Source organism: Odontesthes bonariensis, chromosome 10, assembly GCF_027942865.1.
Source record: "Odontesthes bonariensis isolate fOdoBon6 chromosome 10, fOdoBon6.hap1, whole genome shotgun sequence".
In the NCBI taxonomy this organism is placed as follows: domain Eukaryota; kingdom Metazoa; phylum Chordata; class Actinopteri; order Atheriniformes; family Atherinopsidae; genus Odontesthes; species Odontesthes bonariensis.
The window spans coordinates 23,629,807-23,646,964 of record NC_134515.1 but is presented as its reverse complement, the minus strand read 5'-3'; the positions used below and the strand labels follow the sequence as shown (position 1 = coordinate 23,646,964).

Below are 17,158 nucleotides of genomic sequence, written 5' to 3'. Positions count from 1 at the left end.
TACTGACCTGACGCTCTCCGTGGTGCTGGAAATGTGGAGATGACGCTGTCCACGGTGCTGAAATGCGGGGAAGCAGAGACGCCACACAGTACAGTACATACTGTACTTTGTGAAGGCAAAGGAAATCACTGGTGAATTTAACACTTTGCCTCAGATAATGCCGTGACATGCTAGGTTAAATATTTCCCCAACATCATTGTTGAATCTCACACCGGTGGCTTGTTACGTGTACAGGCAGTTCACTCCCTGTACCCCTGCTATCAGTTCTTCTCCCGCCTCATCTGTAGTAACACTGGCACCATTTTTATGTTATTTGGCTCAGTTTAATGGGAAACGTCGAAAACCACCTTATGGAACGTTAATGGTTTCATTAGGATCTTCATTTATTGATTGGTTGTTGGCTGTAGGAGATATTAGTTTTCAAATCAACTCAAAGCCGCAGCAGGCCCAGGTTGAATCTACAGTCGCGCTATGCTGCTCTACTCAAGGGCTACTAATGAGTGTTTTAATCACCAAATAATCTTGTAATCTCTTATTTTGTTTCCCAGTTAATTATTCGTGTGTAATATTACAAAACCTGAGAAGTAAAAACCTGTCATTTTTGCAAATTAGTCACTGGTGGATGTATCCATCAACAGCTCTGACTGTAAGTCAGTACCTGCCCACATGAGAGTGTGGAATGAACCTGATGGCTTTATCTGTGGCCACATGATACTCAGGGACAAACTGCAGCAGCAGAAGTTGCAGCATTTGAAATATCAAACTGTTATCCGAAATCAGTGGTTGAATACCACCGAGTATATGGACCCAAGTAATGCACTTAAGAGCAAATTCAAGATGATTTATTTCCATTTTATGCAACTTAAGGCCCCTTCTCCGCTGCATCTAAGAAATAAATATTGTATTTTTTACCCCAACCATATGTGCTCAGCAGCTGTAGTTCAAAGTTCAACCCTAACCCAGATTACAAATGTTCATTCCCTTTCTTTCCAGTGAAAACCATGTCTTTTGGAAAGTGTTGCCTTTGAATGTTAATGTTTGTGATAAACTCAAGGATAAACGGCTCCTTTATGGGCTGAGATAATTCTCCTACTTCTTCATCTAAATAAAAAATTGTACACACCTTGTGGAATATTTAGAAAAACATGTTCACAAAGCTGGAAACAGGGCTGTTTTTCTGAGTTCAGAGCTCAAGAAAGGCTGATATTGTTGAGATGTGTCATTTTCATGTGACAGCACTGCTACAAACATGTTTATTTGATTACATATGATGCATTTTTTTTTTAAATCAAAATGGCAAATATTAGATAAAGTGGTTGAAATGAGCTCAACCTTAAATATTTTCCATTGGAAAATAAAGCAATATATATATATATTGACGCAGTAGCAAGGTGACTCCAAAAACATGATAAAATACTAACAGGGTCATTTTCCTACGCAATGAATACTTGCTTATCATACTTACATAGGTTTACTTTGGCTATTAGAAGTTAGGGCAGAACTTTTACTTGTAGCGGAGGAATTTTTCATTGCATTTATTGTAGGCTACTCATGCTTCTTTAACCACTGCTGAAAAAGATGACTAAAGGATAACGTTTGTTCATAAAAGAACAAAAGAAATGTTCAACTCATAGCAGGATTGGATAAATTAGCCCCAAGGTGCATGTCTCTATAGTTCTAGCCATGGTTTCAATCCTTGCTCTTATTAGAAGTGGAAAGGTTACAGACCCTCATTTGGGTGAAAATTTCTCTGTAACTTCATCAACTTTCACATAAGGAGGCATTGTTGCATATGAGTCAGTTGTGTACATGAGATGTTTTTTGCTTTTTTCCCCCCCTGCTAAGGTCATCATCTTGTCGTCACAAACACCCATGCAGTTGGGTGGCACGCATTGATTTCTGGAACACTGATTTTGAATCAGATACAATAAAATGCTTCTGTGTGGCAGAAATCCCTTGGTTAGCAAGAGTTCGGTTCTCAATAAATTAATGTGCATTCAAGACTTTGTGAACTATGACTCAGTGGGTGAAGCTTAGGGAACAACTTAACTTAGCTGGATTTGGAACAAAATTATTCAGGCTAGGAAAACAGGACCCCCCTGGTCTGCATATTCACACTAAAATGATGCAAAGATGACCTCTTTAATGCAGCTTTACTTGTACAAGTTTTGACAGATACTGGAGCTGAAATAAAAAAAGAAAGAAAATAATTCAGTCTATGTGCCACAGTTTGAATGGTTACACCTAATTTTCAATTAGATTTTTTTCCAGTAGATTGGAACAATTATAACTCATTTATGTGATGATACAGCAGTTAATTTATAACCCATAATTATGTTCTTTGATGGCATGTTCCCTTTCTCTAAAAAACAATTTCCCCCCAGCATACTGTTAAGTGATATACGTTCCCATTACTAATTCTTAAAAAAAGAAAAAGCTCTTGAAGCCATCCGCGATCAGTTTTAAACTTCATCAGATTTCTTTAATACATCTTTCAGAGTACGACTGTCCATATTTACACTGGAACATGAAGTGTCTCCTGTGGTACTATTAAGTCAGGCAATCTGTATTGTCATTTTTCATTTCTACATTACGGAGTGAAAATGCAAGTGAGGGGTGCAAGTCAAACGTGAAGCAGAAGTACAAGAGATTACAGCCCAAACAGCGGAGGGAAATATTTTTCTGGGCTGACTGCATATGTTCACACTCGTTTTGGTGCAAACTTTAACACTTTCTGAACCAATCTGACAAAATTGTCTACCACTCCCACTGAATCATGACAAACATTTTAACATAGGCAATTTTCTCAGTGGTGTAATTTTCTCTTTTAATACCTCAGAAGGCCCCGAATCACAGTGCTTTTTCAAAAAATTTCCAGTCATCCCAGAGAAGCCTCAGCCCTTTTGTGTTGCATCACTGCAGCGTTCAACAAACAGGGCCTTCAACGTTCACTCATAGGCTTCGGATTATCAAAAACCACAGTGTCTGTTTTCTCATGACATGATTGCTCTTTTTCTTCACACCAGTGGTGGCAGCACTGATGGTGAAAAACAGTAACAGGCACAATAGAGGAAGAGTGTCAATCAATTCCCTTGTAGGCTGTATAACTTACTCTAGAATTGAGCTGTATTTATCTCTGGTTCACAGTGTCTGATGCTTCTTTTAAGCTGTGAAGCTTAATACTTCATGACTTCCCCCTCTATGTTTCTTTATAGTTAAGCAATGCGACGCCTCTGACAATGTCAATATGGTGGCTCAAATATCATAACTTTTACCATAAAGTAAACCATGAATAGGGATGCTTCCTTTTCCCATGTAAGAGCTGCAAAAATCTTCTTAATGCTATGAAACTTTTGGTCCATATTTGAGGAACAGAGGATGTCTTTGTGAGTGGGGTGCTTTGAATCTATGTTTTGCCCATCAGTAAAGCACAATAAACGTCTAGGCTACTCCGTTATGTAGTCTGCTTGTTCTACATACTCACTTTGCTTTATCTGCAAATAAGAGCCACAGCTAGAATTTAAAGACAATCATATTCTTGTAAAATATCCATGTTAGATAACTTTGTGTAGCCCTATATTATCATAGTGGGGGAGTAAATGTTCTGACAACCCAGGACCCAAAACTGTATGAAGCTCCTCAAACAATCTGGACTGATATGTTTTTTGTGATATTTATATTTCCCTTTTGCTTCATACCAAAATGTTTGGAGACGGAGACTGATCTAAAGCCCCAGACATATACATGTGTTTGGTAGTTGATAAGTAAATTGATTTAGGTAGTGTTTTAGGTGTCTTGATGGATGAACAGCCATCTATGTGAGCCCCAACAGGAGCAATGAGGGTGGTAGGAAAATGGAGAACTGCAGCAGTCTCCTCCTGTGCTAAATCCCCATCATTCTTTCCAGTAAGTTGCACAGTAGTAACCATCAGATGTCACGTTGATCATGAATTCAAAAGGGACAGACTGGACTGATTTGCTGTTGCTTAGTGGAAATGTTTGCTTTTGCCAACATTTTCAACTCCCTGTCCCGTCGGCTCTTCCAACATCCTACGTTCAACATGTTGAAGTCGGTGGATTCATTTTTGTCAGTTTTTTTCTTGATGTAATGCAAATGCTCTTCAGGCACAATGAAATCAGTGTGCTTAATACACAGCTTGGGGGTTTTGCGAGGGAGGACTCGGAAAATATGAGACCATGTGGTGTGCCCAAATCATCTCATTTTGTCCTGACGCGCCCTCTGCTTAAGAGTTCTTAAATGGTGCGAGTAGAGGTTTTGCAATTCAAATTACATAGAGGCCAATAAAAAATAGGAGTCTTAAAGAGGAAATACTTTGCCCTGGCTGGAAACAAGTCTGAGGCTATCTGAAAGAGGTGACAAGAATGATCTTTAAGATTGTCCATCTCTCTTTTTTGAATACACTCTAATTCGAAGTCAAGTGCTATGTAATATCCATGAGCTTGCCATTCTAAAATGCCCAGATAACTGCTGCAGATACAGTGAAAAAAGCCCTCCAGTTTGTGGATGAACTGTTGCCATAGTTACCAGAGCACAGGATCTGAGCTCTTGTTACCCTCAAACAAGCAATGGAGCTGAGCTCAAGCCCCCCCCTCTCTTCCTCCCCCTCACTGGGTCCCCTGGCTAGTTTATTAGCATAATGATTCACACAAAACTCTCCATGAAGGGCCACTATTTGTAAGTTTTCAAAATCATCAGTGGAACACTGTCATTTTCAAACAAGCCTGCTTTTACCAAGGCGTCTGTACAGTTGGTTGCATGGCTCGTATTTCTAATCTGCAGCACTGCACAAATAAAGACAGGCTGCAGAGGCAGTGCAGTTGTCAGTGCCTTTACTGTGTCATCTATCCTCTAAAGAATAATCATGTCATCAGTGTTGGAGTCACAGGAAGTTTCTGTATATGGTCAAAGACTGAATGATGCTGTAAAAGCAGGTGTCATGGAAGATTTATGCTAATACCGACTTATGATTAATCAGCACTAAGTCATATTACTTAGCAGTTTGTGTGGGCTCTATTTTAGGACACGGTTCAATTAACTCAACATTGTAGACAATCAGGTTGCTTAAGAATTAATTGCCTATTAAAGTGACTTCCCACTTCAGGGTGGGAACTTGTTTACAGTTCACTAAGCAGTGGTTCCTGAGTGACACTGTGTTTAGACGTTTAAACAGTTTATTAAAAAAGCTCCACGAGCTGCCCTCATAAGACCTCACTGTGTAGAGACACTCAAGAAGGATCCACCTTTTATAATCAGAGCTCACAAAGATAAAACCAAGCATAGCTTTTAATCAGTAAAAAAAACAACAATTCTATTGATTACAGTCGCTACTTACGAAATGTCTTTTTCAGTAAATTTGTCTCTTCTCTGTCTTTTCCTTTTCTTTGCACAGTGATCTGCAACTTCCGGTCATCAATATGCCAGGCACTGGTCCTGGAGATTGGGGAAACTGTACAGATTTTGGAGAAGAGTGAAGGTAAAACAATTCAGATTTTTAACTGCGGTGCGGGTTGTATTTGGAGGTCGACACCCGAGAGTTCTACACATTCAACTGGTAGTAATGAGACGCTGCCTGCTATTTTACATCAACTGCGTTGAAAATAAGTGAAAAAAGAATAAATTAAATGCATAATTAGTATACGTCCCTGAGTGCAGAGCGAGACAGGAATTTATTAAAATTGTTGTTTGTCAAATTGTTATGTTTTTCTTTTGCCATTGTTGAACCAGAAACCTTTTTTTTTTTACTGCAAATTTTATACTAACTTTAAGTACAGCGAGAAGACCAGCTTTGTGATGTAGCCTAACTTACTGTTAAATGCTAATTATTGCCACAGGCCCATTTGTTGTCTCAATGCAGTAATATATAGTTTTTGAAGTATACAAAGCAACAGTTGAAATGCTGGGCTTTGCACTTATGGTCAGCAGGAAAATATATATTAATTAATTGAAATCCCTACTTTCCACAGACAGACTTGCTACGAGCTAGGCTAGACTAATCAGAGTTACAGAAAGTTTGATGTGAAAACAACACGCTTTCCTTATCTTTTCAACATGTTAAGTACTGTGTTTGATCTTTTGTGACAAAAACAGTGTTGTTTTAACAGGAAATTATTTGCAGTGCGGTTTAAAACCAGACCAATCTGTTTTTCGTCCCTATAGCTTGCCCTTAGTCTTCAATTTTTTTGGACCAATTTAGCGACTTTTACATTTTGTGGCATGATGAGATTTTCCCATGTGCTCTCTCGCTTTTCCCTCAGGGTGGTACAGAGGCTTCTCCACCAAGAAGCCTTCTATCAAGGTAATTATATCACAAATCTCTGGTGATTTTCTTTTTTTGTGTGCATTTTATTGTACCGAATTTAGTAATTAAGAAAGTTTCTCATGACCCAGAGTGCAATTTTGTTGTATTTGTTTATGTGTATAGTAGAAAAGCAGAATGTTACAGTTTCACGAAAAATACATGTATTGTAAAGTAGTATGAGAAACTTATTATAAAGAAAAAGTGTTTTCAGCACATCTGTAATATTGGCTGCCTTCAATGAAATATGATCTCCTTATTAACTCTTATCGAATTATAGTGCATTCTTGTGAATTATGATGAGATGTGACGGATATGCAGCCCAGAAATAACTTTGTCTAAACAACAAAGACCTTAATGGCTGATTAAATGACTGAATAGAGCTTTGGTGTGAAAAAAAATAGAAATTTCCGACCTAAATTCCCAAAGGTGTTTTCATAAAATTCTAATTTGAATCAAGGTGTTCTTACTTTATTGAACACAAGTATGAAATGCATATAGCTGTCTTCAGATGCCATAATTCACTCGTCACATATGCGAGAGCCCTCAGTGCCATCGCTTGTTGCAGTTTTCCATCAGCATAGATGTAGCGGGGTGATCTTGCAACTTGTTGGGTAAAAACATTTAAGCATTTGAAAGTTTGAGGGGTAGTGGTTGTTAGTGTACTGAATTTGAAATTTGTGTGAAGCCATGATTGTTTTCCAACTGAGTATATTTTCAGTTTTCTGATGTTGTCTATAAGTTTAAGCAGCAACACCATTTGGTTTGGTTTAAAGGGGAAAAAAGACAACATATTTTAGTTAGAATACACATAGAATTACAATTGTAATTATTATTACAATTATAAGCATGCATTGGACAAGCATTGGTCAATGTCATGTGTAAAAGTACAAAGGTAGCAAAGGGGATTCGGGCAAGGGAGGTAGTAACTTAAGCAAAACTGGCTATGTGTGTGAGGTCAAGCTGGCATCTCTGAACTCGCCACCCTAACCAACAGCGCTGTTGTCACTCAGCTGATTCTGCGATGCTGGCTTGACACTGATGCAGTGCTGAGGAGGCTCTTGTTTGGCATGTATGAAGGAGGAACAGCAGAGGGCTAATGAGGATGGTCAGTTTATGAAGAGATGGACCTGCATGTTAAACCACGTTTTCCACCACCATCAACACAGCAAATGAAATAAATATATTTTGCGTATTATGCAGAATATGGTGCAGTTAAGAATATTAAAACTGGTCATTATACCAAAACAGTTAAAAGAAAAAAAAAAAACATATGTTTAGTTACAGCTGTGGGATAGATGCAGCATCATCTCTACACAGTCTACATTAAGAAGGAAGAAGAAATGAAAGCAAAAAACACGAACAATCGCGGCTATCATTGATTATTATATAACTACACCCCAAATAAATGATTCCACAGTAAATAATGTTCATCACAGTTCAAATGTGGCAGAGCAGTTTGTAAAAACGTTGAGCACATTTGGTAAATTATGTAAAATTTAACACAAAGTGTAATGATACCAGAATATCAATATGAGATGTCTAATCAAAAACATAACATTGTTGCAACTGTACATTTACTCTGCTTCAAGCTAAAATGTTAGTGGCTGACGTGTTTCATGATGTTGCTGAAATCTTTTAAAGAAAGCACAAAACTGTCAAGTCCTGGTAAATGTAGGTGGCTACATGCTGTCCTTCTCTTCACTCATCAGCTATTTACAGTCCTTACCAACACCCCTCCATTTTGTTATGTACTCAGCCCACATTCATTCGCCCCCGTATTCTCTCTCTGCTGAGAGAATTAACTGTGCTCACTTTGGCCAATTCCTCACATCTGGCAGATTAGAATAAGAAAGATGAACAGCAAGGGCGGCAGCCGGCACCACTCAGACTCTCATGCTTTTCCCCTCCTAACCCAAGCAACAATAGTTGGAACAACATTGCTCTTATGGGCTTTGACAGTATAGGCTTTATGTTTGTTCCTTTTGCACTCAAAAAAGCTCCCAGCAAATATATTCTAAAATACATATAAAGGAATTGCGAACTTGCACTCTTTCCGCACGTTATGAGTCTTTTTTTACTTTTTCAGCACTCAGCATGGATAGCTTAGACTACACCACAAACATATTGCTTCACTGTACATTCTAGTCATGTGGTGCAGGAGAATTAATGTAACGCTGTCACTCTCAGTAACATCTCTGTTCCTTTCTCCATCCACAGGGTATTTTCCCAGTCAGCTATGTCCACTTGAAGAAATCTACAGTGACAAACAGAGGGTAAGTTGCATGATAAAGTGATTTCATTCAAGCATATGCACCGTCATAAGCAGTGATGCAGAGAACCAACTCTTTATGCCTCAATACAAATTCTGAAAATTCAAATAATGGATGAAGAGAAGGCCTTAAAAAGCCAGCAAAGGGTTTTCAGGTAACAGTTTCCTCAGTTCATAATGTAATTATGATAACCGAAACACAGGGGGCCAAATTAGGTCTAGAAACCAAGAAAATAGAATACCAATAAAAGCAAATCAGGAACCTTGTTTTCCCGCTGAAGACCTCTGGAAAGATTTAGTAGGCCCAGGTGTGGTATTGTACTGTTGATCTTTGAATATGAGCACATTCTTTTTGAATCTTTAGATACTGCAGTCTGTTTTCAACAAAAGTCAAATGTTCAAAATGATCTCAAGCTTTTAGTATTTTCAAGATGGAGCAAATGCTGAGGTTTAACTCCAAATAGATTTGATTGAAAAAATTTTTTCTCTTAAAACCCTGACTGTCTATTCATCAGGTATGAATATTTAATGTGGAGTAGTGTCTAAAATTCCAATATAAGTCCTTAAAAAAACATTCACTAGACCAGCAGAATCCGTTTAAAACAGACAGTCAAAACTGAAAGTCATCCAGAAAGTAGTCTGTTTCCGCTAGAGGTGTAATCCTGTCCAGAGGATTTTATTTTCCTATCCACTGTCGCCAAGTACTGGCTCAGCTGGAATTGTTGGGTTTCTTTAAGTAAACTGCTTCTTGAGCCTTTCAAACAACTCATGTGTCTCTCTGCCTCAGAAAACCAGAGCAATGGGGTCTGATTTCTTGCTTTGTGGGAGGCTTTTAAGCTAAAAAACATGGGTCCAATCAGTAGAGGAAATCCTAAAGATTTGCTTGCTTCATGTTCCATTGTGAGAATGTAAAGGAAATATGCCTTTTTCTTTCTTTCTTTCTTTCTTTCTTTCTTTCTTTCTTTCTTTCTTTCTTTCTTTCTTTCTTTCTTTTTTTTCTATTCAAAGTGGCACGTGTGGCTACCTTTGGATAAGATATCACAGGGAATACCACAGAGCCCTTCTGTACCCTATCTTCACACCCTATTTCAGAGCAGCCGGTCTTAAGGAAGTGGAGTTAGCCGCCACCTCGTTTGACATAGGCAGTACAGCTTAACTCTTTATGTTATTCCGTATGAGAACATACAGTGTGAGATCCAGCCGGAGAGCTCACAGAAACACATGTAGCGAACCAAGTTCACACCGCCATATACTATTTTAGTATTTTTTTCGAGATTACATCTCTGAAAAGGCACAAAAGTTTTCTCTGAGGCCATTCTGGCCTTGATAGTCAAAGTCAAAGTCAAAGTTTTTTTTTTTTTTTTTTTTTTTGTAAGCCCTGATGAAGGCCTTTGCAGGCCGAAACATGTTGGCAATTTTATCTGTTCTAGTATGAACTAGCTCAGTTTATTAAAAGCTTTTTAATAAAGAAGAAGAGTGCCTTGGATATCTTCATACCTTTGTGACAAGTAAGTCTAACCAAAGAGCACCTTCGCACTACTAAATTCAACGCCGAAGCCCTCTGACCTACCGTCTTTGTATGATTCAAATTTATTTGTATAGCACATTTCATCTACAAAACAATCCAAAGTGCTTTACATAAAATAAAAGCATTGCAGCGGGGAGAAGAAGAAGCATCAAAAATACATAAAAGAATATAAAAAGGAAAGAAATAAAATAATTAAAAATTAAATTAAAATTAATTAAAAACAATTAAAAACAAGCAACAGTCTAGATAAGTTCAAAGATACCATGCACATTTCATGCATAGACACATGAGAAAAGAAATATTTTTAACCTTGATTTAAAAAATGTCTACATTTGGTGAGAGTTTAATCTCCACTGGCAGTTTGTTCCACTTGTTTGCAGCATAACAGCTAAATGCTGCTTCTCCATGTTTAGTCTGGACTCTGGACTGGACCAGCTGACCTGTCCTTGGATCTAAGAGCTCTGATGGGTTTATATTCTCTGAACATATCACAGATGTATTTTGGGCCTAAACCGTTCTGGCATTTGTAGACCCAGATTCACAAAAGTACACAGGTTACTCACATACTGCAAAGTGTGCAGTTTGGCCAATTAAGTGTTCATGTTCAATAAACAGACTAACATGCTAACTAAGGAATTGTATTGCTGAATTATTTCTTCAGTACTCACACTTGCTTTGTCTGCAGTTCGGTGATAGACAGTTGAGAATGATCACTCATTTATGCATATTATGCTTTCCCAGGTCAGTAAAAGAGTCGGGTAAAAAGTGTTTTTCGAACACTAATGTTTTTTTGCTACTCATAGCAAGAATATTGGCCTTAGAAATAAAGTTCTCTGAGGATGGAGATTGATGTAATGATAGGTGCTACTCTTTGCAGGTGACAACAGAACTGTGGATATGTGAAACTTGATCTTTGTTCCAGCAACTCTAATACATGCAAAAAAATTAAAAAAGAGGTTCACCACATGCAGTGGAGGTCAAGCCGTGGGCGGACCTGATATTGCTGCTCTGACCTCGAGCTGTGACGTCAGATAATGCAAATCTGAACAGCTCACTGAATGACACATTTTCAGACCTACGTGGCCCCAAAGAAAGTAAAAGAGTTGTATTATGTCTGAGTTTCTGAGTTGGTGGTCACTAAGACACCAAAGTATATTCACTTGAGCACAGAAAAAAGGGATTTAAAAAAAAAATGATACACCCCCTTTAAATACAAAAACTCGTACGCCTGAATACACTGCATAAGGCTGCCACAAAACAGGTCACATGCTCATAGATTACAAGTCAGACAGAAAGGAAATTGAACCTTAAAATTATTTAATATCTAAAGTTTTGTCATGTTCAATACCAGGATGAAATACCAAAATCACTATTGGTGCAGATACTGATTTAGTGTGAGAATCTGTACCAAATTTAGCTGTACACGTCAATGGTTAAGTTAAAAATGATATACTCAACTCAGGTGACCAATACTGAAGCTTGTAAATTAAAAATGTTCACACTGGGTGAAATAGAGAATAAAGCATGTTTCACTGATACATTTTAAGCAGCTTAGGTTGTTCAAAATGATGTGAAGCAATCCCTTTAATATCTCTGGTAGTATTAGAGTATGATAGGCTCTGAGTTGGTCCTCTTTGTGGCATAATTAGATTTAAAATATTTTCTTAATCAGTGTGATAAAGTGCCTTGACTTGTGAAACATTCAATTCTACCATACAAATTACAATTGGTTAGAACTTTTAAAGACATTTACTCCTTTTCACATCCTATTGTATGGCATCTTTATATAGAATATGTGTACTGTATATGTGAACAATGAGATATAAAAGTATGCACAACACGATAGAGTTTGATAGATCCAGCTCACCCAGCCTTAGAAACAATGTATTTCAAACACATTTTAAGATTAGATTGAAGGAACAAATCTCACATATCAGAAGCATTATCTGTGTCAATGTGACTTGTTTATTACCAAGCAGACATATATAGCTCAGGCATTAAGTCTCTGCAGTGCAGATTATTTAGTGTGGAACAGAAGTGCATCTCAAAATGCTTAAAACATGTTATGTGCAACATGTGCAGCAGGTCCTGTCAACAGTTCCACCACTGTCAGGTATTTATTAGGTTATATATTGGAGAACAATATGAAGGCAATACTTTTGTTTTTTACTAGTCAGGCCCACTGGCTCCTTCTGGCTTTACGCAGATGGTGTGATATAGATTTATCATCTTGTCAGTCTTAGAGGATATGTATCCCTCCCTCAGTTGCTATCTAAGTCTGCATCACTACTTATTTGTTACAATCCAATTTTTAGGAGAATTGCCACCTGACAGCTGCTGACATGCCTGCACATACTGCACATGTACATATGAATGCACACACTGCAGTCATCTTGTCACAACAGATGGTAGCGGCTGCACAGGCCAGAATTAAGGCAAAGACAAAAACAGGCGGCAGAGCTCTTCATCAGCCGGATTTAACTGCAGACTGGGATCTATGGCTCAGTTGAACTGGGAGTTTTGAAATATTTGACTTTATACTGCCAGCCACTCATCGAGGTACTGCATAGGATGACTTGTTTTCACTCAAACAGCTAAAAGTAGAGACTTTGAAATTGACATTATTATACTTCCTCGCTGCGGGAGCCGCGCTCTGGGAAATATGCTTTGCTGTCTCATGGAGTTAATGAGGTGACACACCTACTGCATCTGTGTAGTTTTCCCAAAGCATCCCCGCCACAGACAATCACCCACACTCATTCTGTTACAGATGGAGATGCTTGTTCTATAAACATTATAAAGTATCACATTTAATTCCCTGCAGCACATGCAAGAGCTTCATGGGCAAAGTGCAAAGCACCACAGGAGATCTAACCTTTGCTTTTATGTTCCCCTATGAATGTGGACAAACAGGAAGGATGAGTAATCTGTTTTCTTTTTTACTTGAGAGTTCTGCTATTGTTTCTGAACTGAACTTAATTATTGAAGTAACCGCTCAAGTGAAAAGCAGGGTCATATTTTTTCTCCCTAGATTTCCTTTTTCACAACCACAGGAATTAGAGATAATGTAAGTTTGAGTCACTTCTGCATGCTTTATCTTTTATATGGTATTTGATAACTTAACATAACTCTGCTAAGACCCATCTTTGACTGTTCACTAAACCTGAGGTTAACTCGAGTTGTGCAGTATCACAAAATTAGTTTGCATCATTCCATGATGATCCAGGATGACAGGAACATGATCCTCAGTGACACAACTAGTAATGAAACTATTTTTCTATTAAGAGCAGCATAAAGTAAAGAAATAATAATAATAAGAAAAATTGTGATCATGTGAATTCTCTGAACTCAACAAGCCTTCACTGGTGCAGGATGTGATTTATGTGACATGTATCTAATTAGTTAGAAAAAAAGGCAACAACCTCTGTAACAAAAAAAGAAGAAAAAAAACTTTTGTAACAGTATAATCAAGGTTCTGGAGATTGACCTCACATTTGTCCTCGTATTTTTAATCTTTTATTATCATTTTTCCTCTCTCAAGGCTGTGTGAGACGGTTGTGCCTCTGGAGGACCCTATTATCACAGAGACCACCACCACCCTGCAGGAATGGGGTGTCCTGTGGAAGCAGCTCTATGTGGTCAGTCGCCACAGGTTACAGATTACAGTACATCTCACTTCAAAACAAAACAAAGAGCAATACATGTGATGCTGCTTCTGTCACTACCTAGATTTTGAAGGGAGTTTAAAGAACCACTTTTGCAGAGTGTTTTTTTAAACACATAAAATAACCAGTTAACCAGTAAGAGCAGCTATTCACCTGAAATATGGTCCAAACATACAGTGACAGCTCCTTTAGTTATTTCCCTTTAGCATGTCGTTCTGACTGTCACCCTGTTTTTTCATATAGTAGCTACATGGGAGCATAAATGTTGGTTGGATGGCCTACAGACCTGTCAAACGCAATTTCATGCTGTGTCATTCACCCATTGATTAATCTGGGTCTGCCTCTTGTAGTTTCTGCATCATATCATCATCCACCACCTTTAGTTTGTCTTTATTTGCTGGGAAAAAGTGATTACTGAGAAAACTAAAGCATTCTTAATCCTGCAAAGTGTTGAGGAGGCAGGCTGTAGTGGTTTGTAGGGTTTAGAGTTTCAAGCTGAGTGGCTATATTGCAGAGCTGGCAGTGGGTTTTTACATAACCCCTCACTGAGGACTGCTCATGCTCTGAGCAACTAAGCAGCCTGAGGCATTGGTGTGATGATGTAACTACCTCTGAAGCTTGACTAATGTAAAGCCTTGATTTAACAGTGCTGGTTTTAGTGCTTACCCCCAGTGTGATATGGGCAATGTTGCCTCAGTTGCATCTATTTTACTAGAATGTAACATTGCCTAGATGTTGACACATTTCACCTTAGTTTTGCCAATTAGATTTCATGGCATTACTTTAGGGAGCAATGACCTAAGCATAACTGTGTATTTGTTGTAATGCACGTACTAAGCCCTGCAGAATAAAGGTCCAAAAGGGCTCATCAGCCCTGACAAAAACCTTTGTTTTCAGCTGCTACCAGCCTTTGAGAACATGCAGTGTTTATCCTCATTAAACTTACATGGCCATTGTGGTACACTTAATCTTTGCGTTTGTGTAAACAAACCTGGGTGGTAATGTGAGCTTGTCATACCATTAAGGAGAACAGAGAGTGCTTGAATCAAAAGTGTTGTCCTTGGTCTGCAAGAAATGGTGATGAAATTCATTACTGTGACGAGGTCAAAGCAGACTTGCAAGGAAAATGATTTCTCTTCTTGTTTGTTTATTTCATCTATGCAGCCACTTTTTTCAAATTTAGAATTTCAGTTGAAACGAATAATGGTCTGTTCCTTGCACAGATTGGGACGGGGTCAGTTTTAAAGGATGAATTGTCTAGACCTGAATGGAAAGTAGACCCACCTAGATATAGACTTATTTCTCTTATTGCCAGAGATGATCTGTGTTTGATTTATAGCGCACAGCATTAATACTGGGTTCTCCTTAATGCAGCTGAAACAGTGTCAAGCCATCAGAGCATGGGCACAGTTTGGGGATATTCTGTGGTATCAGGTGCCAGAACATAGACTGGCAAGGTCTTTTTTGAGTCGTGCAGGTTGTGGGATGGTCTGAGCTTCTTCTATTTTCTGTTTATGCTTGTTCTGACTGGGGTTTGGAGGTCAATGACTTGGGTTCTTTTTCATGTTCATTGAGCCATTTCTGAGCAGTTTTTAGTTGTGGCTGTGTGTACTGTCCTGATGGTGTTGGCAGGGTTGAGGTTTTTGATCTCCAACGTGGTTTGGTAGGTGGTATGTGTAAAAACATGAATACAAAGACTGTGGGTGATCCATGTCATTTGCTTAACCTGCCTGTGTTTTTAATGTAGCGACTGATAGGTGTACATGCATTTAAATATAAATGTTATAGCTGAAGGAGATCACGTGTCCCTGATTCTTTTTGGCTTTGTCAATAGAAACACAAGGTGGACCTGTTCCATAAGCTGCGTCATGTGATGAATGAGCTCATCGACCTGCGTCGGCAGCTGATTCAGGGCCACCTCGCTCAGGACCAGACTCGTGAGATCAAGCGGCACATCACTGTACGACTTGACTGGGGCAATGAGTGAGTATTAATGTACTGAGCGGATTTTGTAGCATTGAGAGAAGCAAACTAAAGGAATCCTCTGCAATAAACATTTGTTTCTAATTGTTGGCCACTAAAGAAGACAATATTCCTTTTTGGCACCAGACAGATCTGCAGCACAGGTTGAGTGGATGTGCAGCAGTATCGCTATGATGTAATTTTATGGTCATTTAGCAGATGAGTGAGTCTGAAGTTGCTTACAATTGATGCAAAATCCCCCTGGAGGAACTGTAAAGTCATTTTCTTGCCATTGCCAGTTTCAAACTCCAATTGAGCTGTGGCAGTCGTCCATAAGAGAAATAAATGTATTAGGTTGAGCTGCAGAGGAGCTCAGTAGTTTGAAATAGGTCTCAGTTTATATTGGCCCCACTTTTTACATCATTCATTTGGTCAATATTGGTGCTTCACCGATCAGCAAAAACTGTGAAGACCTAAAAGTTTGATAGCATAGTTTGTTCATGATCCATCCTGAGCTCATGCAGGTAGAGGTTTGTAATAGATGCTGATCTAAGAGCTGTTGTGATCTAATGCTGTGTTAAAGAGATCATAGCTGCTGTTCAACACTATGTGACAATGACAGAATAAAATACAACAGATTTGCACCCATTCTGTGCAGCCTTTATTTCCACAGATTCTTGAGTGGGCGTCTCATGTAGATGAGAACAATTTAGGCTCATAAATCATTGTTCCTCTACAACACCCGGGGTTTTCTACTGATAAGTCCTACCAGAAATGTTGTACAGAGTTGTTACAATAAAATAATCCACAATACTTTTCAAATCAAACATGTACAGCCATTAAAAAATAACTGTTTGAATATTATACATGAGACTATATTGAATATAATACTTTATTCTTTATTAAAGTTTCTGAGAAGCCGAATCCAGAATACAAATGATGAAATAAAGTTAAACTTGTAAAGTTAAAGTTTTGTTGTATTTTCATCTTTTTACATGATAATTCCTTTCCTCAACAAAATAGTATTTTTTAAACTGTTACATTGATCTGGCAGCTTTTTGCTTAATAAAAAATTAATTGAGGGTAAATTACCGTCAAAATCTACAGCAGTCCATGTTATTTCCTGTTGGCCGTGTCTTTTATATGTAATACAAGCATCTGCTGTCTCTTGGTTTTGAGTGGTTGCTAGGCAACCTGTGGAAACTCCAGGAAGTCACTGCAGCACATAACCCCAAATACTTTTGTGAGTCTTTCATTTTTGTTTGAATTTATTAGAGACCATCAAGGTTGGTGGTAAATAGGGATTGTTGCTGTTGGGCAAGCAGATTATAACTGTTAGCCCCTCTGCTGTCAGATAAATGTAATTGAGTAAAAAGTATTTTTTTCCCCTTATAAGTAGCACTACAAAGTATAG

General features: G+C 38.3%; 1 protein-coding gene across 5 annotated transcripts in view; it reads left to right on the top strand.

Moving 5' to 3' along the window:
* LOC142389717 (dedicator of cytokinesis protein 3-like) overlaps positions 1 to 17,158 on the top strand; it is a 51,136-nt gene that overhangs the window by 1,908 nt on the left and 32,070 nt on the right. For 3 of the 5 annotated variants that reach the window (XM_075474705.1, XM_075474704.1, XM_075474703.1), the window contains exons 2-7: positions 5,412 to 5,495; positions 6,277 to 6,317; positions 8,538 to 8,593; positions 13,149 to 13,184; positions 13,659 to 13,755; positions 15,617 to 15,765. In XM_075474705.1, the coding sequence (XP_075330820.1) occupies positions 5,412 to 5,495; positions 6,277 to 6,317; positions 8,538 to 8,593; positions 13,149 to 13,184; positions 13,659 to 13,755; positions 15,617 to 15,765 (463 nt within the window). The remainder of the gene's footprint in view (positions 1 to 5,411; positions 5,496 to 6,276; positions 6,318 to 8,537; positions 8,594 to 13,148; positions 13,185 to 13,658; positions 13,756 to 15,616; positions 15,766 to 17,158) is intronic. The other 2 variants (XM_075474707.1, XM_075474706.1) reach the window with 1 other exon arrangement.